The following is a 27,846-nucleotide window of genomic DNA, read 5'->3' on the forward strand; positions in this document are numbered from 1 at the left end:
TATATATACATATTTGTGAGCAAATTCAGGTAAGGTGTAAGAGGTACAACTCCACATACTTCAAGGAAACTCTTTTAAAAGGCTTTAAATAGACCAGGAGCTCTCTAGTGGCATTTCCAGCATTTTATGTTTGATGAGCCGACAGAAGCCACAAACTCAGTGTATACATAGAGCTATGTGTTCTGCATTGTACTAGTAAACATGGGAATTTGGGACTTGCTGATGTTTTGCCATTAGTATATGAAGCACATAAGCCACAGGTAAGGATGCTAATAATCTCACACTTATACGGCACTTTTTTCCCAACTTGCCCTGCCATCTGTTTTGCAGGAATCTTCTCTCTAATGAAGTTGCTATGAAAGCCCTGTTTTGAGGGCAAAAGTAACATTCATCCCACACTCTTCACAAAGAAGTAGTTTTAGAATTAATGATGGTGATATTTTTACCACCTTCACAGACTGCCTTAAAAATTACTATTAAAAATACCAGCTCCAAAATTTTCAGGGATGTAAGACCTTCAATTAAATAGTATTTTCTTTTTTAAATGCTAATATTATATACATCAAATATTAGCAGATACCACATACTGTACATACAAACCATATGAAACATTAAAAAATACACCTTCCTACAGAAAATACATTGTATCCATAGTACAGTGAATTAACTCTATCAGTTAACTGAAGACTTACCTAAAAACTGTGTTTTCATTATAATGACTTTTAATTTTGATATGTTCTGTAATATGTCTTTCACTTAAGTAATGACTGGTTTTATATGTAGAGCCTATGATTACTTACAAAGTAAAATGAACAATACTATTAAAAACTGAGTGGGAGGCAAGCAAATACTTCGCAAACAATTAGCAGATTCCCTCTAAATGACACTGTTAATGAACTCTTACAATGAAGCCGAAGCATTCACTTGAGCATAGAAATACACGGTGCAGAACAAGGAGGTGCAGCTCATGCACACTTAGAGAAAGGTGAAACACAAATGGATGAAGGGGTCTTAACACCATGAAGTACTTCCCAAACAGCGCTTTATCTTTGGACTGAGTTCACACGGATGAGATTTTTTTTGAGACTTTTGGCCAGCTCCAATTCTCATGAAGTTTTATGCAAAGACAGGTCACCACTAATCTCATCAACCTCTCCTTTTGAACTGCGGTCAAACCCAAACCTATGTCTGATTTGGTCCTTCCCCGCTGCTCTCTTGGGTGCTGGGCTGTCCCCACCTCAGCACCACCTGGGACACCCGCTGCATGTTCACCGCTTGCTTTTCAGGACACCTTTGCTGGGAGCAGGCTGACACTACAAACTCCTTCCCGGCAGGAGGAAAGGAACTCAGCAAGGTCGTATGGGAGAGACTGGTGGTGTTTGGTCACAAGAGAGGAGACAAGCCATCAAAACCTGAATATCAGAAACCATTTTTGGTCCATGTACTTGAAAGGATCTATGTCTGATGTAGAGCAGAGTAAGAAAAAGGATAGGTAAGACCATACCGTTTTATGACTTGCACAGATGTTCATAAAGAAAATCTGGATTTAAAACTACCTGGAAGTAAGTATTCACTTAATTCTTTCATATTTTTTATAAGATCAAGCACCTATTATTCTTACTACTGTAAACACACAGGCATTGATATAGAGAACATTTTAGAATATGCTCTTTGGCAGAAACAATAGAGCATTGTATAATAATGATTTTTATGTAAAAGAGAACTCTTTATCATTTAATGAGCCATATTGACGAATGCCAGCTTGAAGCCATTATGTCTGTACACTGTAATTGTTGGTTACTAGAAACTTGCATCATTCCAGCAGTAACAAACTGAATAACAAGACAGCCATGCAGCCAGGTACAAGTGAGTCTAGAAGAAAGGAGCAGTGGTAGCCACCATACTTTGTTGCCATTCCGTTCCCAAGCATTATCGCAGCAGATATTTTTACAGCAATGTTCGTATTTTACTCCATAGTAGAAGTCTTTGGAGCTTCACCTCTATTAACAGAGCAAACTCAAGCCAGCTACACCACAGCTCTCAAACACAACACAGAAATATGAAAAGATGTGAGAGTTCAGGATAACAATAACAGTAAATTTCTTGTAAACCCTCTGAAAACAGAATAATTCATTTTGATTTAATTTAGCTGTTCATATGGGGGGGAAGACAATTCCTTACAAAACAAGCAGTTCCAAACTATTAGTGTTACAGAGTTTTAAAGCTTTTCAGTTTCGTAAGCATTCAAATAATATAATAACAAACCATGACCACAAGTATGGGAGACTGCTCCATGAAATGGTTTGAACTAGAGTGTTTAAAGAAGACATAGAAAAGATCAACCAAAACTGTTTAATGACACTGTTTTTACTTTATTCATGGTATTAATTTGCCCAGTTGAACTACTGGATGGTGCTGAGCACAAAACTCCCAGTTTTAAACTTCATACAGATTTCAACAGTCTTAAACAGAAAATCACACTGATTTTTATTCTCATGTACACACTTGCTGCATGCTTCCCAGCGTAACAGGTCAGATAAACTTGCACAATGCATAGTCACTGGTTTATTTGGTTTATGTCTAAAAATGGTTTTCCACCACCACATTTTTCTGCACTATTCTTATACCAAAATGTTTGCACATAAAGCAGGCAATGATCAGTATCAGATCAATTAAAGACAACCGCTACTCTGTCTGGATTTTCCCAAAACCTCAACATCAGTCCACCAACATCTGAGAAGTGTTATTCACAAGCGTCACCATCAGAGCAGTACTATAAAAGATTGTACCTGTGAGTGACCGTCTCCTGCTTCTGGTTGATTCACAGTCAAAGGAGCATGCTGTAAATTTAGACCAGGGGGTAAACGTGCAGTCATCTCTGCAGGGAACAAGACACTCCTGTACAAGAGGCGGCATAGCTCCTGCCCACTGCATGCAGTCACCGACATCGGCAGAGTCGTTGTGCTCCGACAGGCACGTAACAGCTGAAAAATAAAGGTACAGAAATCTCTATATTCTGATATATATTGTACTACACTCTATGCAGTCAGTACTTGTGTTCCATGTGAGATTCACTCTCCCAGGTTAACAGGATAAAGCTGATTTATTTTTAGGCCATTATTCACGCATCACTCAAAGATGGGCTGGAAGCTTCACAAAACCATGAAGACATTCTTCTCTGAGCAGTGTGTTATTGAAATGATGACATAAATTTAATATTCTCAAGGAGACAGTCATTTTAAAGGTTGGGACAACAACTTAACCAATGATACATTCTACGTCCAAACAAGAAAGGATATAATAATGTGGCTATGTGCCATAAAACAGATTTGGTCAAAGTCAGGATTCCCAAGCTGTGATGCACATGCATGGAACTGAAACCGCTTTAAAGCAGAAAAAAAAAAAAAAAGCACTACTGAATGGATCCATTAGCAGGAAAAAAACCCCACAAAATACAACTGCTCTATATGTCTCGGGCGAGGACAGTGTCTCTCTGCCAAGTTCCATCCCACCTGAAGTGCTTTTGCACGCAGGCAGCGGCAGAGCCCCTGCGCACATACCGAGCTTTACCTGCACACGCAGCACTGGCGAGGCTGCAGCCCACGCGCAAACACAATGAACTTCTCCGGTGCCCTGCCCAGCACTTTGGCAGGTCTCTAAGACTGGGCTGTGGCAATAGGAAACAGCAGGCACAGAGCCGGGCTGGGGCTGAGCTCTCTGAATTTGGACATAGGGCTCATTGGGGCCAGGCAAGAGTCAAACGGGGTTTGCAAGAGCACAGCCCAGGGCTTAGACGCACTGATTTCCCCCCAGTTCTATTTTAGGATTTTCCTTCAACACCCCTGTCCTTTTTTTGCACCATAGTGATTAAATTTCCAGGGTGGATAATGGCACTGTATGGCCATGGTAGAGGACAAAAGTATTAATGTACGAATCTGAGTCACAGGGAGCCTATAATAAAACTCGCTAAAGTTTCAGTGAATTAATAATAAGTAATTATAATAAATAAAAATAGCCTGCACATTGTGGAGTCTTTCATTTCATTAATAATAATTAATTCTCACAAAATCTCCAAGATTATAGGCTATTTATATCCTACATAGTAGGTTAACCAAAGCAAAGATAGGTCGTGGCTTCATTAAAGTAAGAAAGTCAAGGACAGAGTCAGGAATTGAATTTGGCCCCAGGAGTTTAGTCATGTCAGGCTCTCTGATTTCAGGCAAGTCCACGCAGTGTATCATAAAGCTACAGAAGATGAAATTATTTAATCCAGATTTTATTATTTAACTTCAACAACCTGTGATATTATTTTATGGAGATACCTAAATAATTCAGGTTTTTGCAGCTGCATATATTTTTCCTTGTCGCCAGCACTTAGTGTAACTAAGAGTGCATGAAGAAAAAGGGAAAAATAACTCTCTGTTTTCTTACAGTTAAAGGATTTACTGGGGTGTAACTTTGCAATAAATACACATGATTTTTGATTTTCAACTACAGTGCTATATGGGAGCAAGGGATGGGTTGGCAACCACCTGGAAACAAAAAAAAAAAATCTTATTAAAATGTAATTAGATTTCTAAGGAAAAAATCAGGATTTTGAAGAGCATGCAAAAGGCAAGCAATTGTTAAAAGTCTCTTTAGACTCAAGTGACAGTAAATCAGCATATTAATAACTACCTCTAAATTGCTGATCCTTGCCTTTCACTTTCAATCCTTGTGACCCTTCCTATCTCTCAACTCTGGCAGTCAGAAACTCTGAGACATTCCCCTTCTCAATTACAAGAGCGCGAGGACAGAGGTCACCGCTCTGTACAGGGAAGCGGTGTAATTGCCCTCTTCAGGAGGTTAAACAAGTAATAGACTCTGATGCTCTGTGTAGCCTCATTACCTTCAGCAAGGACACCAAAGATTTGGCAACACAAACATGTCCACGTGAAGCATGGCCAAGGGTATGCAAACCAGCTTCTCAGCATCGCTATAACCGGTAGCATCTGCAGGGAAGTGAACAATATCCTACGCTGCCAGCCCCAAGAAGCAATATTTGCAACTGCATAATAAACCAGCACGTTGCAATGTTTACTAACATTTGACAGAAGACCACAATTCACTCCTGACATTTATTAATGGCAACACAAGTGACGGACCTTCTAAATATCAGTGTTAAATCAGATGCTCCACGCTGCAACAAGTTAATATCTAATGGCCCGAACTTCTGCACAAATGTCTTTAATTTTAAGCACACAAATAATTCACTGAGCTCACTGAGGCTATTTAGATGCTAGAAGTAATGGGTACATAAGGACATACGAGATCAGGGCAAGTATTTGACAGAGATCATGGAGCTTAAAGAAATTAGCGGCAATAGTAAAAATGGGTAGAGAAAAGTCAAACTAAAACAACAAATAATATAGTGGATTATACATGTGTAAGCGCAGAGACTTGAAAAGAAGAAAATATAATGGACAGTCTAGTAAGAGACATAAGACCTAAAGGTGGAGAGGAGGAGGATCTCCTACAAGGTGACTAGGGACAGGCAGGTGGTTAAAAACACAGAATTGCTTCTCTTCTCTACTTTAGGAATAAGTGCAGATCCTGGTAACTCAATCAGGTCATTCCTGACCGAGCAACAAAGCCGCAGTGTCAGCAAGGAGAGAAGGCAGCGGCCAAAGAGCAAGGAACCCAAAAGGCTTCTTTTGATGCCTAAAATACTGCCTAAAGAGCAAACATTCTGCTTGCTTCCCCTTCTCCTGGACTTCTGCACTTATCAATGCCAACGGTGTTATCACTGAGCTGGAGGGCCCAGGAGAAAACCTTTCTGGTGACCCAACTGGCAGCTGTGTTGCTTTGCCGGCAGAGCGGGCATTTCTTGTTGCACACACACAAAATAAAATGCCGGCCAGGCACAGCTGGTACCCCTACACACCAAACCCCACCCCTCCTCGGGTGGACCTAAGCCGTACGATCCATTTCAGTCACATTAGGAGGCCATTCACTGCCACTCCAGAGTCTGCAAGCATCTTCCAAGATGATGTCAGTGCAGGACTTGTTCAGCTTGAGATCAATTATCTTCAAAAGCCTGAGCTTAACGCGCCTGATCTTTACAGCACGTCAGTCATAAGAAACGGCAGATCTCTGCTCCATGCTTACGCTAGGTTTGAGGTGAGCAGCATGAACTGCTAAAATGAATTGAATAATAAACCAAACCTCCATTAGGGCATTTCGCTGGGTTGAGAAGGGCCAGGCAGGAAGCAGCAGAGCTGCCAGATCCACTCCTGTGGTTTGGACAGGAGCTCGTCACCCCGTTTCTGCCTGCTGCAGACTTATTTCCCAGTTAAGTTACCTTTAACTTATAAGAGAAAAATATTTTCAAATACTTGTAGAAACAGAATGAGACAAACTTGTTTTCAGTGCACTTTCAGGAAAGTTAGTGAAATTATTTATCCTCGGTGGTTTCAAACTACTGATTGGTTTGGCTCATGTGTGGTTTATGTTGCATAAAAAATATTTGTCTGTAATCCTCAGTTCTGTCACAATGGTTTTAAATAAACTCATACCGCAAAGCCATTTCTGCTATGTCAACATCTCTTTTTTTTTCACGTGGGATACCACCGGAGGGCAAATGCAGTCCATTTGCAGCCCTATGCACTGAGGAAAAAAAAAAAAAATCACAAAAAGAAACAATAAATCCCTCCTAGACATAATGTATGATTTCTACCATCTCTGCAGCATTTAAAATGGACACAAACACAAAGAGAAATAGCAAATAACAGGACATTGCCAGATAAAGGGTTTCGAATTATAATATTGATTCCCACGCAGAGGGGAAATGCAGGATTTCCTTTTGAACCCCTGCTATTATTTTTTATTACCACCAGGCAACGCCACCAAACTGCAATCAAACACTTGGGGCCAAGCTCCAGGATGACAATTCAATGCACTGATATAAAACAATGGCTGCCCCCCCAAAAAGTACATCTTCTCTCGTAATGATAAAAACAAGATCGTGAATTAAACTGAAACATAACCAGGTCTAAAATCCTAAAGAAAAAATGTATCTTTTTCAGGGCACGGATGGAATGACTTAAGAGACATTAAGGTGTCAACAAAAGTTGGGGTTTAATACGAGCAATGAAAATAGCTGCAGATGCAACTGCTTTGCTTCAAGGCAGAAATCGAGTGTTAAATGGACGGTTTGGGGAGGAAATTTCCCCTTCAGCTGCTATGGGGCTCTGCTGGGATACTGAACAAGGACTGCCAATGGTATATTCAGTACAACTGTCTTCTGGTTTTATATTTACACCCACGAGAGTATGTTTGCATGCCATCATCTTAGCATATGGCATGCAGAAGCATATGGAAGCTATATTCTTTAACTACATCTATCTTAAATTAAATGTAAATAGCAGACACTTCTTCTGTAAACTTTTACATGGTGAAATCAAATGTTTGCACGCTGTCAAATTGCAGAGGCACTGAATGTATCCTTAGGTGACATCACATCACCAGAGAAGCAGGTCAGCATCAAACTGGGGGAACTCAAGTGCTCTCAGTTAAGCACATGCCTGACTTAAGAGCACTACAGATGTTCCTAACAAAGGAGTGTAATGAGAAAGAAATATTACAGGCATAGCACTGCATCCAGTAAGGAAAGATAACATAAATACAGTTCCTCTTAAGTAAAAATCCAATTACAGTCAGTCTTGGTAATCATATTCATTTACCAAAGTTATAATCAATTCTCTTTTAAAAAAGCATTTCAACAGTTTCCAAAGGGTAAAAAGCTGAAGAGTGAGAACATCAACTACCAACCAGTAAAATTATATTGTACCGTGGCACTTCAATTTGGAAAACCTAAATTAGTGGGTTCAAAACTCTGGAATTAAATGTCATTAGAACATCTGAAAACAAAGACTGATAATTCCAGAGAGGTACTCTCAGGCCAAACACTAAAACTAAATCTATGCAGTAGTGTAAATCAAACGGCTGGACTTAATATAGAACAACGGGATGACCTATAGGGCTAGACAAGAGGTCTAACGCTCAAGAGGTGTAGACACAATGATGTAATAATCTTCTCTGGCTTCAATTCTAAGAATACGGGAAAAATCAAAGCCAGCATGTAAAGTCAAAGGAACCATTTTAATGTATCTGTTTGCCTTCTCACTATTCAGAAAAATGCCCATTTTGGGTTGCACAATTATTCTCATTACCCCTCAATGCAGCAAGATAACATATCCTTTTGTACACGTATCCCTATGATAAGTGAAAAAGGAGTTCAGGGATAACACGTTAGAAAAAAAAATAGAAAATAACTTTAAGGATCCAGAATGCGGACTATAAGTACTGTCTCACAACTCATGATGACCTCATTTATCTTCTATATTGATTCTCCTTCATACTTACAATGAGTTTCTCCAAAATTCCAGGTGGAACATTTACATTATTCTTGGTATGTTAATGCAACCCCTAATTACAGAAGGAGACCAGAAGCAGACATAATAGATGACGTAAGATAAGGCTCTGCTAAGACTCAGGTTTAAGTCTAAGGTCCTGATTCTCTAAGGACACAAATACACACTTCATCACTGTGACAGCCCCCTTGGATGCAGCAGTGAAGTGTGTCCAAAGTCTGGACTTAGAAAAGGAAACCGTAAGATAACCATTAAAAATAAGTCTGAGGAAAAGAACAAACGATGCCGGGAAGGACATCGCAGACACAAATCTAGTAAAAATAAGAGGCAGAGCTGGAACAACTAGTTATGCAGCAGGGAAAGTGGCTCCGAGATCACCAGTTTCTGATTTTGTAACTGTTAATGCTATTGACAGTAGTGCTAAAGAGCTAACAAATGGCACCGAGCAAACAGAGCGCTGCATAAACACAGACCCCAACCAACCTGCTCTATAAACAAACAAGAAGAGCCTGAGATGAGGTTGGGAAGCAATAAAGACAGTAAATATCAACCAAAAAAGATAAAGTAAAGCAACTGAAATTATTTTCATAAAAAGGGGTCCGGGAAGAATTGGGTAGAAAAGTTGGATACAGAGCATCAGCATGGAGAAGAGACAGTAACAGGGAAAGGGAGAAGTTTGGGATGGAATTAGAAGCGAAGGAAAAAAAGCATGCAAAACTGTGAAGATCCTTCTCAAGTTAAAGGTCCATGTTTTAGCTGCTCTTTGGGTTAGCTCCTCTCTGCAGCCTTCCCACAATGAGACATGTATGGGGGGAAAAAGGTTAATCTAGGCACAGGAGCCTCAGAAGAAGAGGAGCCCCAGCTGCAGCTTTCTGGGGACCAGGCTGGTGGGAGCCACCTCCAGAGCAGCCACAGCCATGCCTCCATCGGGGCAGCTGTCCCCATGTGCACGTGTCCGACCCAACCGTAGAGCAACCCTGCGGCTACAGGTCATCGGCATTCACCAGACGGGAAGGGATAAAGAGGTCTGTACACAGTGTCTGTATGCCAGAGGCACACATCCTTCCCGCACCATTGACTCTTCATGGCTCAGAGTCTCTCGGCCAACACCGCAGCGCGAGCACGAGAACAGACCCGTTCGGCTGAAAGGGATTAATCATGTCCAGGGCTGCACATTAAAACCAGTAAAATCAGTGCAGGCTGACTTCTGTCATTCAGTGCCTTCAACTGGACTCACCTCTGTTCCATTTTAAAGTAACTTCTTAGAGAACAATTTTTCTTTGATACTTACAGACGAGGTTATCGATTACTTGGTTGGGAATATATGATTTAAATCACGGAAAGAATTGAGCTGTACATGTCAATTTTCCCAAGCTGTGTGACTTGATGTTTTAATTCACCCTCATCTCTGAGCCAAGACTGCCCATTGTTTAAGGAGAAGTAGGAGAGAAATATATTCCTATAAAGCCCATTCCTCCTCTCACCCACACACTGCATGCAGAACACAGGATTGATACATTAATGTCTAACACCATTTTCATTTTAATGCAAGTGTTTTGTTATTGCAAGTCGCTCACACTCTGCCTGGCTAAAAAGACAAAATAATATGATTTTTTACTGTTTCGAATTCAGTTTGGCCAGAGAATAACTGCAACCTGAGTGCTTCTACATTATGCAATCAGTCTAAGAATATTTCACAATTTTTCCTTTTTTTAAAAAAAAACTTTATTATAGGTTTTGAATGGCTTTTCTTTCATTTTCTATTAAAATTTATGTAGATTATTACTGATAGAAATTAATCGTCAGAAATTATGCTTCTGCTCCTGTCAGAGAACACAACAAAATACAAAACTATGCTTCCTTTTTTCCTCTGTGACCCACAATTACTAAAATTATTCAAGTTCAATTTATTTGTAGCACCTATCATCAAGTCATACTTAAGATGAATTATTTCTTGCACAACTTGAAAATAAAACTAGCACATCCTATTATATATACAGACACTGAGACTACAGTAAATAAAGAGAATCAAAGATGCCAAATAACACAAGGGAGAGAAAATGGAAAACAAACACAAGGTTTACAGTGTTTCTAGTAATTCAAATTGGAAAAATCACTCAGCTGACCAAGAAAGCACTGACTGTCTTCTGAAAGCTCTGCCTCAGTTATATATTCACAGGCCAGTGTTATAGTGATAGTTGGATGAACTGAAAATCTAATACCACCTACGTTATTCCAGCCAGGTCCAGTTTTTTGGTAGCACCCCATGGTCATCTTTCACGACAGCAGTAGACAGCTCAACACTACAGCCAACCCACGTGGCAAACCCAGCCATTTGTCCAGACAAATGTCCATTTCAGTCTGAATTTTTTGGAATTGGGTTTTATAAAAGTATCCACTTTTATAATCTTTTAGATAACTGGACATTAGAAAACATTGCATCATGTTGGTTTAGGAAAGGACATTTGAAAATCTTGCTCTGGAAGGCAGGCACTCTGCCATTTCACTCCATCTGTCCCTTCACAGTGAAGAGCAGATACGAAACCCAGAACATAACTCTAACACACTGCCATATTTACAGCTCCCCAATATTTAAAACACTGTGGTCCAAGGTAACACCGAAGGATCTTCACTTCTCCTTCCCCCTCAGCTCCCCACTCCCCAGCTCCACCCCAGTTTTGCCTCTTCTCATGTCACCATTCAGAACCCCTTGCTGCTCTTGGCCGGTCAGGGACCAGCAACTAAACCACTGTGGAATACACGGGTCCTTTGACAACTTTTTAACTTATCCTGATGCCTCCCACTCTCACCCACCTGTTCTCCCCCTCCCCCAGTGAATTCTGCTGCCAATGCCCAAACCCCATCCCACCAGACGTGCTCCAAGCCCCAAGTAAGGCAGCACAAATGCCACTGCACACATCTCACTACAAAAAGGAGCTGTGGGGCAGCCTGCTGTCCAACGGGGTGGATTCATCCCATTTTCTCCAAAATTTGTATTTGCTCACTGCCTGGCCACACAGCTAATGTTTAGGGGAGAACAAACAAATACATCTCAAATTATCAGTTCCTCCCTGGCAGTTCTCCCTCCATAATGCTGTTTATACCATGGCACACAAGCAAAGACATGCAGATTTGGACTGGTGTAAAGTATATTGGAATGTGGTCTCCTCTATTTATTTTTATTTTCGATTAAATATGCTTTTCCAGAACTCAGACAATCCTGGTGTTTTACAGCATACAGACCTGTCATCTTTATCAAAGTCCAAAACTTGCAATACAGAAAGTAGTAACATGGAAATTTGTAAACCCCCTCATCCCTTTCTCTCTTCCACTCATAAAAACTGCTGTTAAAGTTTTCTAAAGTACCAATGGATTTTGCAGATATGGTCCTGCATGAAACTTTCCACTTCAGCCATCACTTTTCTACAGTAAAGAACAGATAAGAAAACCAAATGCTTTGAGGTCTCAAGTCTGGCTACTCAACTCCAGCCTAAAACTGATAAAACAACTAAATCTACTTTGACTGAAGCCAATAAAAATGCATCTCTAAATAATTAATGTTATCTAAATTAAGTATCTTTCAGCCACCATACAATATTGTCTACCCCATGAGATAAAATAAAGATACTGTACTCGAGACTGAAGGGTCAGCACTAAGGACAGCAAAGACACTGCACATTGATTAAAGGTGAGAGAGGCAGAAAGAGAGTGTGAAAAATTTCCCACGCACAACCTTGAGAAATCAAATGCTTGGGGCCTGTCAGGAGATTTGCCCAGTGGGAAACCTTAGTACGCAGACTTGAATCCCAGTAAGAGCAAAGTCACGCTCTGATGTGTGGGAGTCACATACATGTATACCTGATGTATAAATTACACATACAGAAAGGCTTTTTTATACTTCTTCCTAAACATTCCTAGTGTGCGGGGAAAAAAGTGTTTTACAGAAACCCTACCTCAGGGCATCCTTTCTTTAGCAGGAAAAAAAACCACAAACAAACCCAAAAAAAAAATCCAGCTTCCCCAGAAGAGATTAAAAGTCCAAGTTACTGAAGGATATATTTCTATACAGTGCGTATAAAAAACCCAGATTCCCATAAGAATCGGTATTTCCCCTGAGTCACATTGCCTTTTTTGTGTGAGCAAAGGCGTTCCAATAAATCTGCCTCTTAAGAATAATAAAAATAATTACACTCACGTCTGTTGTTCAGATCATTCTCACTGCTAGTACAATCCTTTTTACTCTTCTTTTGAAGCTAACAGATCTAGAGGGACTATTTGCTTTCCTCTTCTATTCTCTTAAAAACAAGGCAGAAGATCAGAGAAGATGCAAAGGGAGATATCTCACAGTACGTTGTTTTTCCTATGTTGATCTTTTCTTCCTTTCTTACAGGCAAAAAAAAAAAAAAAAAAAAAAAGAAACAACATTTCCTATTTAGCTGCTGCTACTCTTCTTAAATTTGCACCAAATTGTTATAATTGAGAGGGAATTATAAAGCAGATTGTGTTCCTGACGAAACAATGGGAAAATGCACATTTATTTCAATAGGAAAAGAAGGGATTCTATTACACCTTCTTTTTAATATCTGTAAGTGGAGCATTTGTTTGCAAGCATTTGTTTCTAAAGCAATTACACAATCCAAACACTGATCGATTACTATAGGAACGTTCATGTATAACAAATACAATATTTGGACACAAAAAGTTCCCTATTGTGATTTCTTTACCCTTGGTTCAGATCATATAATTTATGATTAGTTTAACAAAAAAAAAAAACCCAATCAAATGCAATAAAAACACATTAATACACCAGAATGTAAACTGTATCACAGCTAGCAATATTTTCCACCCTGCTGGAAGATTATTAGCATTTTTAGCGATTCCTCATACACTTCATCCTAGCTAAGCCCAGAGTAGAGCTGACTGTGTCAGTATACTAGATTTTCTTATATTACAGTCTTTCCAGTACAAACTATTTTAATCTTAGTTCTAATAAATCACCAGTTTGATTCTCATCTTATTCCCCCTTTTCACCTGTGAAGTTTTGTTCATCTTTGCTGGGGCTCAGCACAGTTTCTCCCACAAAATTGCTCTGCGTGTGAATCTTTCTTGACACAGGCGGCTTCTGCCAACTGTCACGAGAACATCAGACAACATCATGCTGAAATCGAGGAGCACTTAAAGCAGAGGAAGGTCATCTTTAGAAAGTAACTTGGAGTAAATTTTTACAGAAGCAGTTTACGTTTATTTTTTCTGACTTCTTAAAGAATTTTCTCTACCAAAAAAATGTCCTTAGCATGCCTCTCCTGACTCATTTGAATGTGGCTGAGCGACACGTGAGTATCTTCAGCTCCCTCCTCCTGTAAGAGCAAAGATCCTCTGCACCTCTGATAAATCCCTGGTGTCCACACACAGCACCAGGACCTATGCTCAGCTCTGGAGAGGGAGGTCCACCTCAGCCATGGAGGGAGTCATTAAGAAGCACATCAGTGACTCTGACTTGCGGCAGCCTTGGTGACATGAAGCCCAGAGGAACATCTGACCCTTTTTTCTCTGGAGCGGGAAGAAAGACTACAGCCAATTATGCTCAGCGCTACCATTTCCCTTAAAACCAAGGAAACGTTATCAGAGGGGCTTCCAAAATTTCCCAAAGTGGTAATTACTTCTTCCACTTTAGAATAAGTTATTTAGGAAATAAAATTCAATGCAAAACCAACTCAATACTTTGAAAATCCATCAAGATTCACATCACATTTCCTTTTCAGAAGAGAGAATCGATATTTGGAATTTTAAGTGTGTATTTCAAAGAAACAGTAAATAGCAGGTTTTTAATTCATCAGAAACCCAAAGGAAAGGGAACTTTCCATAGAAATGTGCTGTACCTGTGAAACTAACTCTTGCTTTTGTCTTAACAGCAGTATAAATACAGCTCACCATGAATTCCTAGTAATTTGTTTCTATGAGCAAGTTTGACATGGCACAGCCAAATAAATCAAGATTGTATGGCGATGCAGAACTGAGAGATTCTCTAAAATATTGCATTGGTATTTTGCCTTTTCTGCATCATTCATCACATCAGACCTTTGTCTCCATTTCTTTTTCAACCTTTGCCTTGTCCTGTTTTAAGATACAATCCTGGAGGACGAGTCTTATCAGTTAATTAACTTACAGAATGGCAACATAGCAAAAATTACTATAAAGTTCTGCTCGCATATATCAAAGCCAATGTCAACCAAAGTGGTTGCTGTGTAACTAATCCAAGAGACTCATAATAAAATCTCATCTTCCATTTATAGCCTGAGGCAAAAGTAGTTGTTGCAAAGAGACGCGTGAAGCGATGAGGTTTAGTGGAGCAATAACGTTGCTCAACAGTTTAAATATTGGTCTAGATACTAAACTTTATGCCATGAGGTTCTGGCTTTACAGTATTAAATATCAAGATTTCATCTACGGTTTTCACTTACTCAGAAGAATGCAAATTCATTTCAGGAAAAAAAAAAGGCAATTTAATTTTTTTTTCCCCCCTCAAAAAAATCCTGAGGGTAACACTACTATTCAGTAGATAAAGGCACCACTAATGGGGAAGTAGGAGGTTGTGTCTGTAATATATCAGATCCTTTACTGTAAAGTAATGAACAGTTTAGTAACTAAATACTAGATGTAATGAAAACTATCACTTTCATTAAGGCTCTATAAGGTCAGTGCCAATGAGGACTAAAGGAGAAACCAATGAAATTGGAAAATTTCAGTTAACAAATAAGGAAAAGGAGGATCCTCAGAATCAAATTTGATTTTTATTTTTCTGGCTGTTCACCCAACATCAGCAGATCTCATAGAGGTGTACAAAAAAAAACAAACAAAAAAAAAGAGGTAAGAGGGAACTGAACAAGAGACAGTGTTTGAAAGTAATTTTGCCCATGTTTCAAAATGACAATAAATGACCCAGCAGTGAAAAGGATGGAATACAGAAAAATAATAAAGAATTTGACTGGGACTTGGAGCCTGGAAGGATGCTGCGAGGGCTGGGAGAGCCCAGCAGCCCCTCGCCCACCTCCAAGCATGCCTCTTCCCAGGTGAGGATCAGGCCCTCGGTCTCCTAACTCCTGCCACTTCTGAAAAGCTGTGCAACCTGGCGTCGAGATCAGTACTGCCAAACTGAGAGGAAACCATGTCCGGACCCAAAGCACAGGCTGTCTCCCAGGGGCGCATTACCAGGTGGGGAAAAGCAAGGGCAGAAACGGGAAAGAAGCTGGGAAGTTTGTGCTGGGACAGCTTGAGAGCTCAGCTCTGCACAATGGACCAGGAAAACTCCTTGGGAAAAGCAGTCCTTGGAATGAATCGAACTAAAGGAACGAAGGTCAAATATGAATTTTGTTTTGCATTTTATCTTTGAAAAATAGGAGTGATTTTTAGTAATAGAGGGAGAAAAATCTATACATAGCAGCCAACTGCAACACCAGTCACCTCTATTAAGGTGTTCAATAAAAAATAACGTGTCCTGCTGTTGAAATACTCCACAAAGGATTTCACTTGCTGCATGTCCCACCAGATAACAACCGAGCAGAAGTTTAAGCCATGTCAGGAATTAAGGCAGAAAACTTGGACCCTGACCACAGTTCCCGTAGAGAACATTGTTCCCACAGCCCCACAAAGGCACCCAGAGGTCCCTCTGGCAGTGGCAGCCTGGTCCCTTCCCTCTCACGCCCAGATCTGTGCACAATGCCAAAGGATGCAAAGGAAAATGTAAACTTAACAAAATTTCCCTGAAGGTGAAGCCAGCCCTGTACTGGACTTCTCCCACTCTCCTATTCGTCCCACAGCCTTGTGCTTTTCTACTGAGGCCAGGTCACCTGCAGTTCATGGAAAAGGGCTTCCCCAGCGCTGGCTCTTCCTCAAATGATGGTCTGAACACCAGGACAATCCCGCCACTCATCCTTTTTTATACCCACTAAGGAACAGGGCAGAATGTATATTTATTGCCAGGGATGAGAAGCATGTTTGTTAGGTTCAGGGGTTTTTTAGGGGGGGAGTGAGGGTTGAAGTTGAATTGTTTTGAGTTGACTGGGTGCATCATCACGCCAAAGTTATTCTGTGCACGCCCTGCATGTCACACAACTGTTCATCAAAATGTTACAAAGCAATGCTCATTTTCACAGGTAGATGCCCTATTAAAAAACCAAAACACACACACACAAAGAAAAAAACCACTTAAACATCCATGCAAAAATTTCCTTAAAACTGAATCTCCTCAAGAAGCAAATGGTCTGTGATTCCCTTGGCAACACAGAAGTACTAAGAAAGCCTTAATAATCTGCATTAGAAATAAACTTCAAAGATTGGACTATAAACTCTGGGAAGTACTGAACGATTTGTTGCAGCAGGTCAAAAGTCAAATAAAGACTTTTGTACAAAAGTATGAAACAATTAACTATATTCTTCAACTGCATAACATCGAATTACAAGCAGAACTTGAAGTTACTAGAAACATTAAGAGGTTACAAAGACTAACTTTTGGCAACACTTAATAAAACAATTAAAAAATAATGAATCCTAAAGATTTTTTGATATATTAGTAATATGGCATACTGGAATATCAAATCAAAATTAGCTCAAAAATTGAAATGGATTTCTGGGAAATCTCTCTCATTACATTATACATTAGCTACAGTTTGTATAATCAAAAACAAAGATGTTATCCAGCCTCCTTTAATTGAATGAAACCAAATGGCATCAGTCTTCCACATTAAGATAGTCCCTTTCCTGACATTTGTTCTATGAGAAAATTATAAATCTGGGGAAGAAAAAAAGGTGGATTTCTGACTAAAATACTCCCTTCTTCCCCAGACTTCTCAAAGAAGTGGACCGCATGGAAAATACAAGGTATTCCTAAATCCTGCTGCCTTTCACGAAAATGGAAGATAATTTACTTGGTTAATTTATGTAGACATCCCACTTCTACCTACATACATATACAAAATCCATTTGCCATAGCTTTAACTTCCATTCCTTTTTTTTTTTTTTAGTTATTTTTTTCTAAGTGTACAGTTAAATGTAATAGATTTATTAAGAAACTTTCTCAAGGAAGTTTCACTAAGAACAGTTTTGAAAAGTCAATAAAACTTATCCTTTAGTTTCAATAAAATGCAAGAGAACATACTGTAGATTTAGATTACCATATCAGTACTTTTGATTTACTCGCATTTGCAATGAGAAGACAGGCGATACCCATATATAACTTTATTCCAAAGCTGTGACCTTTACTTTTACCAAAAGTTCAATTGCAAGGATATTGTTTTTGAGGCACAATGAAGGAAGAAAGGAGTTCTCACGGATAAGATAATGAACTGTCAAATGCAGCTTATGAAATACTACTGTTTCAAATAGATGCTCTGATTTAATATGTGCTGACAGTCGATTCAAAAATTATGACTAGGTCATTATGTAGCACACCGACTTGAAAGCTGGAATTACTTATTTATCTCATAAAACATTAGGCGTGTGAACCAAAGACATCCCCACAGCCTTCCATGTAGGGATCAAGAGTAACAGTTAGAAAAATACTAAATTAAATACCACATATTGAAGGTGTATGATTAACAATTACACAAAATTGGAATTTGTCAAAAGGTAAAGAAAAAAGTATTGAAAAGTACTATTGTTAACTTATTGATCACACTAAGATAAAAAAAATAAGTTTCTCTCTAGTTGCTGAAAATAATAAAGGAATGCACAAAATGGTTATTTTAACCATTAACCCACTGTCCTAAGCACTCATACAACTGCAAAAATACAGTGAAGCTTAAAAAACCACCCCAAACCAGAAGATTATCTCCTGGGTGTGATGAGAATTGTGTGCCCATAGAAACTATAAACACAGAAAATAATATTTTTTTTTTCCTCAACTTAATGAATGCAGAAGTTTTCTCTAATAAAAAAAAACAAAGATGAGGTGCCAATACTGATGTATCTGCTATCAATAAATTAGAAGTCTTGATGAGACTACAAGGCTTTCCAGTACAGCAACCACGCAAAAAAAAAAGATGAGATTCATACAATGCTTTGCACAGATTCTTGTATTCTGCATTGTCCAATATAACAGAAGCCCATTTCACACTGCTATATAAAATTATTCTAGAAAAAATAAGTGTACGCTGGAGGTACAGACACAGGTTACATTTAAGTTAAAGGACACAAGATTGACAGTCCTCTCCCAGCAAAAGAATGAGCAAAGATTGTGAAGAAGTGAGGAAATGTTTAACTCTTTACTGCTTCAAATGCTTATCTACCTTTCTATCATATCTGTTTAAAATGAAGTTTATTATATGTCGCATTACGATTACGGTGGGATTCTTCATTAACAACCCCAAACAAACATTTTATATGTAATCACCTCCCAAAATCAAATTATCCTTTATCAACACCCCATCCCTGGAGGGGTTCAAGGCCAGGCTGGATGAGGCTTTGAGCAACCTGGGCTAGTGGGAGGTGTCCCTGCCCATGGCAGGGGGGTGGGACTTGATGATCTTTAAGGTCCCTTCCAACACAAACCGTTCTATGACTCTGTGATTCTAACACAATAAATAAATAATAAAGGAATAAATAGCAAACAACAGTCACCTGCTAACAATATTAAACCATTCCCTTCAGAGTAATTTCCATAAGGAAATAAAGAAATGGGACCTGGTTTTTCTCCTCTGCAAGAGGGCTGCCTCATGGACCTTGGTAGTGCCCAGTGATGCACCCACATCCCTCTCCCAGGCCATGATGGTTACTCTGGCATCTTTACATTATACTTCAACTCAGGTAACTGAGGTTTCACAGTAAGCCTTAAAAACAAGACTATATATGTCTACACAATCATCACATTAACATATATTTTTTGAGTGAAACCCTGTCGTAGACAATATTTACCAGGTGAATTCACATGACTGGAATAGTAAAAAAAAAAAAGGTCACAGCTCTTCTGGAAGGACATGCAAATGATGGTGACATGTTTTATTTAATCTACAAATTATACACCTTTTCAGTCTCTGGGCTAGTCTATAGAGAACGACTGACCTACTGAATGCCTGTCTGATGGTTAAAAGGGACAGGAACATGTGTGCCGTGCTGGGAATAGGACCTCGAATGAGGTGAGCTCATGAACACGCAGGAGGACAACATCCACACCGCCCCATCTGGTCTACAGGAATGTGTAACAGCTCAGAAAGCACAGCCAGTTTACCAACTGTTTTGGTGAACCGGGTAAAATTTGGTGTGTTGGGGAAAAGGGACAGAGTCAACTCCACTCAGCTAGACCATCAGCCATTAGGAGGAACCATCAGGGTGGGGGGCAGGCTGGAAGAGAGTGACCACTAAATTACAGCTGGGATGGGCGGGTGGACTAACACACTCATACATATGCATTTGCACTAAACCTAAGTGAGGTGCCCTGGAAGTTTCTGAACTGGTGCAGTTCAGAAAAAAGACAAATGCCAAAGTGAAAGTTCTCCTACTATGGAATGGGAACAACCTTGGTAGGGATAAGCCGGAGTCTGAGAGATCAGCAAAGCCCAGTCAAAAGCTACTCACTGACCTCGAACAAAAAAATAAAAAGGTGGAAACTAGGTCAAGTTCCTGAGGATTAGCAGAAGATTGCAGCACAAGCATGCAAAAATCAGAATTAGCAATGGGCATTAAAGGTAACAAAGGATACTTCTGCAAATGTGGTAAAAACCAGACACTCTCCAGTCTCCCAGCCTGCTTCCCCGAACACTGGCCCAGACTTGCACCACCCTTGATCAGCTGTAACCCTGGGAGTGTTACAATCAGAAGTTAAAAAAAGGCAAGATCTCAGGCCTCACAGTCCTCTTTCAGGGAAAGGATAAGCCAGCTATTTTGAAATTGTCTGTCCTAATGAATCCAGGCTCTAGCAAACTCACAGACCCGATCTTGATGTGTCAGAAAGGAGCATCTTTGAGACCTCATGAAGGAAGTGCAACTTACCAGCAAACACTCTCCCTATCTTTACAACAGTTCTACTTATTTTTATTTTTTTAAGATGAGGGTTATGGAAATACAGGCCCATCAGCTTATTTCTGATTTGCACAAAATAATTATCCAGCAGATAACAGCAACTACCACAGACAACAAAACAAAACAAACCAGAAGAAAGTTAAATGCATCAGCTTTCTTTCTGTAATAGATTGATGGACTCTGGGAAAGAAAACAAAGAACGGTAGCCTCATTTTAGAATAACTTGTTTCCTTCAGGACAAAAATCCCAAAAGACATCCAAATGACTTTCTCAATAATTAAATTACCTTGCATCAAAAAGCACATGCCTTTAGCAGTTTGATTCATATGTGCCCACACTAACCATGAGTAACTGGGTAAGCAAAGATTGGGTGGAGCTGCCATAGAAATATATATTATGCTTAGCAGTAAAGAAAACCTCTGAAATTAAATAGAGCTTTTGCTTTATGATTCTCTCTGGACCTGATTCACCATTGTTTTCTTTCTGACTGTTGTTATCGTATCCGAACACAATTTGACTTTATGAGATCTTAAATATTATCTTTATAAACATTTCATGGGATGTTGACTCTCTATCTGCAAATTGGTTATTTGGTTAGTGTATCTGTTCATTCATGCCACTGCAATAGCTTATTTTTGCATTAACTTCTTTGTTGAGTCTAGTTTATCTTTTGATAAAGTCCTGGGATGGAATTTTTAATAAGAAACTCTTAAAAAAAAAAAGATATAACTGTAACTGGTAAAGACATTTTCCCTTAGAGTGCTCTGTTTGCAGTATAATTCAATCAGAGAGTTTATGCCAGTCACCCTGAGATTTCAATAAATCAATATAACTTGAGCAACCCAGAAAGATTTTAAATAGTAGGTGAAATTCTGTACATACCTCCTGCAACTCTACCTAAATTTCAGACTTCCGCTCAATAAATGCTCTCCACGCATCATTTCTTTCCCTTCCACCATGCTTAACTGCGCAAACTCTGTAAAAAACTGTGGCTCACCTCCTTCAGCTATACAACACGTATTAGCTTGTTTTCAAGAAATGGAAAAAGATGATGACTGCACTGGGAGAAAATACAACATGATCATTGGGTTCCTCTGATCGAACTACTTGACAGGCTCATGCTAATTGATAGTTGTACTCGTACATCCATCACTTCTTCTACTGCAACCCTGAAAGCTTACATTTGACAAAGCACATACTCCACAATCTTACTAAAGTCCAAGAATTAAGTGTATTTAACTTCTGGAAATACATCTGATTATTATGTCACTCCTAGTAAATATGCGATACCTACAAAACCACAGGACCAACAGCAAATTGCTAATATGTCCCATTATTATTAAGTTTGCCCCAGGGAAACACTGGCCCTCAGGGTCAAATGAAATCTCATAATCCTTCTAAAGTTCTTTCATGGTTACTTTCAATATGTACATTTACCTGTGAAACTCATCTCACTAGGAAAGACGGGCATCTTTCAAAGTCTTCAGATAAGACAATTTAAGCAGAGACTTATTTTGTCCTGTTTCTCATCAAAGCACTTAATATTGGAAAGCTTATGCTTTCATAACAGATTTCCAGAGTATTTACATTTAAATAAGCTTTAAAAAAGGCAAGATACATGATCTAAAACCAAAAATGAATAAAAAGCAGTCATTTTCCTACAAATGCTACAATTAATCATTATGACGAACAGATAGAAAGCAATCCCTCTCCTCATACCCATAGAGCTGATGTAGCTTTTCCTTTCATACACCACAGAAGTTAATTATTATGAGCAGATGTGCTTAGATTACATGAAAATTTATACTCCATGAAAGCAGGCACTGAAGATAACTATTTATTTTAAAGCACAAATGTATATCCTGTTTGTTTGGAGGTTTGCTCACACGCACCTTCACCAACAACGCAGCCCACCCAAAACCCATCCATCTTGCAGTGATTTTTTGTGCTCCACTAACTGATCCTTTGAAAGCAGTACTGAAAAAGCACGTGCAGGTCAAAGCAATGGTGTGTCTGATTTTCCCCACAAATTCTCCAGTGTGCCTCATAGGACATCTGCTATGACCACATCACATGCTCGAGGGGGTTAAAACGCAACAGAAGAGCTAAATCCCCGAAACTCTCTCAAGTCTGCACGTAGCTGCTCAGTTCTGCAGACCAATTTCCACTTGACTTTCTCAAATATCATTAATAAGTGCCTATTATTAAGATACCCTCCCAGCGCACAGGAATAAAATAAGCCAGCAGCGAAGGCTCACGGCGAGCAAGGGCAGGGGCTGTGGAAGCCCATCCATCCCCATCACACAGCAGTGGTTGGGGGGGCTGCCCTCTCACGTCATACATCCCCTGGGGACGTGCTGATCTACTTCACCCTGAATTAAACAAATGCTGAAGTAGATGGCCTTCGACAAGCCTATTACATTTTAATAGGTCGGTTAGATTCCCTTGTACTGCGTACCTCTAGGTCAGGCGTTTCCTTTGCCAACACAAAGACTGGGATAAAAAATAAAGATACAGAAAGTTAGTATCCAAGAGACAGTAGAGAAGAGAGAACTCGAAGAATTTCAGTCCCCTTGGGGCACATATCAAACAAATACATGATTGCAGGACTGAAACTTTAGTGAACTGTCAAAACAGTAGTACTGATGTTAGAATTGACCAGAAAAATGATAAAAAGTCGCATTTGCTACAAGGCTTCAGATCCAAGATCCAAATTTGACATTACAAAATACCCTACTTCGGGAAAACTCTGTCAAATATCAGAATATATTATTCCAAACTTTCCTTATTTCACAAAGCCAACATCAGCAATCCTTTAATAAATGACGCACGCACCAGGCAAAACCAGCGGCTGCCAGGAAAAAAATTGACTTTAGAAAAATCTTTGTTAGAAGGTGACATTTTTTTCATTACTATCTATTGCCATCAAAGTATAGAGACGGCTTCTTCTTGTGTAGTAATTTTATTCCAGTGGAATTCCAATTTTTTGGATGAAGTTTCTCTTGATTTATTATAATATAAAGAAGACAGAATCTTCTCTTGAGTCTTTTGAGAAGCAAACCAATGACAATACTGTTAACAAAGGGGGAGAAGGGGCATTTCCAAGAGGAAAAACGCTCAGAAGTTTTAATGCTGCAATCATCAGACTAGTTCAGAAAGTCCCAAACACATTGCTCAGTATTTTTAGTATTTCTGAACATATTTAGAAATGGTGCCAAGAGAAAAGAGCACCACTGGATGCGTAAAGCAAATATAATATTGGCCATTTCACAGTTACCTGATGTATTCTCGCAAGTGCAAGCACTTCATAAGTATTCCCGTCACTTCCAGTTACTCTACTGTCACTTTAGTGCACACGTTTGAAAGTAAGACGCTGGAAGTTTTCAAAGATAGTTTGAGACAAGGTTATTCATGTATTCTGAAATTGAAAACTCATGTCTAAAACCCCTACTGCAGACATAAAGCTATTGGAGTAACATAAATATACAAATTCAGATTCAATGAACATGACATCAGGATCGCTCTGCACCTTTGTGTCATGTCACATTTAACAAACCTTGTGCCTGAAGATTTATAGTAAGCCACACTGATGAGCTCTGACATTTAGGATGCTAATATTCATGTTGAGTATTAGTGCTTAATTATTCAAAGAAACCTGACTTAATAATTATTTCCAATAAAAAGTGCTTTCTACCTGATGCAGAATAAGAGAAAATGCAAACTACAATATTTACTAAGCTCCTCTGCAGGAAATTCCCCAGGCAGTCCAAACCTCAGCAGCCTGACAATGAACAGCATCTGCTATAAATCAAACTCTGCATTCCTTTCAACATCTCCCTTTTTCATTTCACCAACAGTTGTGTTTGTTTGTTGGTTGGTTTTCTGGGTTGTTTCATTTTGAGGTTGTTGGTTTTTTGGGGGGTTTTGGGGTTTTTTTTTGGGGGGGTGTCCAAACAACTAAAAAAGTCGTTTAGTATTGAAATTATTCAAGCAGGATCAGCATTTCAACCTAGAACCGTCCATTTCCTCAGCTAGGCAAAATAAATACCACACTATGCCCCTTTCATACTACCATACTGTAAGAATAAAGGACTGGTCTTTATCCTTCCAGTTATTGGTATTCCACTTGACTGAGATCTTCACGGACAAGAAAGCGGTTACTCTGGTAAAGGCTGGGAGAATAACATCTCTAGTGTTCTCCCGACAACTAATAGTATAAAAGCTTTTTAATAAACGTGCTTATTTCTGGTCATGCTTCAAGGTATGCCGTTTAAAGTGCCTATTTGACGAAAAGTTCTCCTTCAGGCCATTTTCCAGAGAACTTGGATCTTATCCTGCTCAGCTCAGATGAATTTTTAACAATTTCCCTATGAACCACAGAGGTTTTGGCACGAATTATCTTTGGATTTGTAAACAGCACAACCGTGACAAGGGTGACATTAAAATTTTATAAAAGTAAAGTAGATCTAAATCAGCACTGAATGGGACTGCCTGCAACATGGAGAGGGGAACAAGAGGGACATGAAAGGGTTATATAAAATAGCAAACAAAAAAGGAGACTAAACAGGGCTCACATGTCTCAAGAAGGAAGGATCATTCAAATAAACTGAAAATCATCAAGAAACTAAAATAGTTTATTCACTGCAGGGTTAACCCATCAAACTGATGTATGCCAGACACAGACAGAGGCCAAAAGACTGGGAAGAATATGAAAAAAATCAAGACATTTTTATAGCTAGTTACAGTGACAGCTACATATAAAATCTTAAGGATTATAAACCCTGGTGTTTCATGTTCTAAGTCAACAAAACACAGAGTTTTAGGATGAAATGGCTCCTGCATTTCTGATAAGGAGCACACGAGGCTGTGTGATCAGCCCTACTTACCACCCACTCGTGGCCACAGAAAACATTTCTGTTAGTTTCTAACTTCTTCTGCACAAACCTTGAAGCATAACGACCCAGGCCAACTGTTCACCTAACAAAAATTTCTCAAGGTTTGCATGAAAAGTCTGAATCAACTGTTCTGCATAACCAGGATTTTAAATCACTGGAAGCTGGTGCTAAAAACAAGTCATAATTGGAAGGGCCTGTCTCCAGTTTGAGGGAAAGATTGCTCTTCATTACGTCTCTCATTATGTCTTTCATCCTCCTGAGTAAGTCTCAGCACAGTTTGGTTCTCCTTGGACCTCTTTCATCTACTATACTCTGTTTAATGACAATCCATCATTTAAAAAAGGACCCCAAAAAAATGACTTTCACTAACGATAGTTGCTTAGATCACACAGGCTACACACTAGATGAAAGAAATCTTTGGAGGACCAAAGAGAGCTGAACTTAATCAGAGGGATGAAAGACAAAATGAAAATCTATCTACCCTTACATTTAAAAAGGAGTTTCCTTCAGATAAGGAAAAATACGTTAAATATGGTGTGAGTACTGTCAGATCATTTGGGACTTTTATGATTGAGATGCTCTAGCAATTCCTGTAAATTGTACACATTTGGATGGTGCTGCCTTCAACTTTGAGGTGATCGGGCCATTTCCTATTGATCTAAAACCTTCTTTCCCCCCTTCTTCCCTCCTTCCTCCTAATCAAGGCAGAAATACATAGCCTGGAAAGCTTTGATGTTCCTCTGCTTTACTTCTCATTATTTTGATCTTTTAACAATCCCTCTATTGGTACACGCTTGTACTATACATTTGCAGTGTTTATGCCTTCTGGCTTCAAAAGACTTTTCTACTTGATCAAGACTTTTTTTTTTTTTCCCAGAAAACAAATGCTCTGTGTGGTACTAACATGCTGATATTTGTTTTGTTTATCAGATAGGAACAGTGCATAGTTAAGATACAAAATCTGCTTACTTTCTTCTACAGAGTGGAATATACTGTCCTGTTTTTGAAGGAAATCAAACATATGTCATTTATCTGAAGCAGTCTTCATCATCTTTATTTTACAGAAAGCCTACAGATTACCGAGTTGCCTTTGGATAAAATGTTGCACTGCAAATTGCTGTCAGAACAAATTCTCCAAGAACCTCCTCAATTTTTATGTTGCTGGCACAAGGCTACAGCGACAGAGATGAGTTGGAGTCTCTCTTGCTATTAGTTAGCATCTATAAAGTAATGTCATGCCAATTCTCCTACCGCCTATGAAATACACTTCAAGCAGCGATACCCGAGGTGGAAGCCAGGCCAGACCCAGACTGAAATATAGTAGCACTGCTTTAAGCATCTTGTGATGCCTGCTGACATCTCCCATGAAAAAAGGAGGGCAGTTCACCATCACTCTTTCGTGAACAACCTGTCACTGGAAAATCAGTATCAATCTTTCTTCCCCTTGTCCTATCAACTAAGACCCAAGGAAAGAAAAATTGGTCTACAGGAACACATTACCTAGAGATCAGTGGGATGTAATACAATACGAGGACAAATTTCCATTCCCCAAACCAGTACCCATCTGCGGACTCTAGCACAGCCATGTACATATTTACACAGACAACTCTGCTATGCTGCCAGGTTTTAAGAAATTGGCCCAGGATGATTTCTATACAAGCAGGTGATCTTATTTCTCATAAATTAAACTGCAGGAATCTCAAAGGCTGCTACAAAAAGCTTAGAAGATTGATCCATCACATCTCACATTGCCTCATCTGTCCCTTCCCCTCTCCTGCTGCTCCCCATCAATTCTAATGTTCCAAAACTGAAACAAATCCCATGTAAAATCTGTCTGGGAGAGGATAACTTCCTCATTTCACTGGTGCAGGAAAGGCTAAGAATGCATACATGCACACATGACATTAGTATTGTATTTCTGTCTCTTCCTCCTTAATTTTTTCCTTGTCTTCCTCTTTGTGAAACATTGTCACACATCTTTGTGTTAACCTAAGCTACTATCAAATCTGCAATTAAACCCAGATTTTGGGAAATAATTTAAAGATTAAAGCCTATCGGTAAACTGATAGAAATTAGATACAAACAATCCAGACTCATGTAAAAAACTATCCATACTGTAGGGACAAATTGCTCAAATTACAAGCTCCTGTGCACAGATATACATAGTTCACCAAGACCGAAGATAAGTTTTAAATGTAAAATCAAGGGTAAACTTTCCTTAAGTTCACGAGCTTTTAATTCGTTCACTGATATTCGCCAGAGCTTAGACTCCTAAATACCTAATTTCTCTGTTAGTGAAATTTGGTTATTTTGCAAAAAAGAATCCTTATCTATTCTGAATCTGTTGTCAAACCAGGAATTCGAATTGCTCAGTAGAAAGTTTTGAAGTTTTTATTTGACCTTAATTTTTTGTCATTATTTACAGTGCCAGAAAGTGTTATGGAACAAAAATAAAAGGGAGGATTTCCCGTTAAAAATATTCTCTTTTAGGAATCAGAAGAATAAATTTCAAGAACTTGGAGGTCGGA

At 39.1% G+C, this 27,846-nt stretch overlaps 1 protein-coding gene across 1 annotated transcript in view; it reads right to left on the reverse strand.

The window, feature by feature from the left end:
- Positions 1–2,789: 2,789 nt before the first annotated feature.
- LOC104471573 (thrombospondin type-1 domain-containing protein 7B-like) overlaps positions 2,790–27,846 on the reverse strand; it is a gene marked incomplete at both ends in the record, with an annotated part of 93,033 nt that continues 67,976 nt past the window's right edge. Inside the window, one exon of the mRNA XM_010086952.1 lies at positions 2,790–2,984. Coding sequence (XP_010085254.1) covers positions 2,790–2,984 — 195 coding nt within the window. The remainder of the gene's footprint in view (positions 2,985–27,846) is intronic.

The sequence above is a fragment of the Pterocles gutturalis genome, unplaced genomic scaffold, assembly GCF_000699245.1.
Source record: "Pterocles gutturalis isolate BGI_N339 unplaced genomic scaffold, ASM69924v1 scaffold32706, whole genome shotgun sequence".
Lineage (NCBI taxonomy): Eukaryota > Metazoa > Chordata > Aves > Pterocliformes > Pteroclidae > Pterocles > Pterocles gutturalis.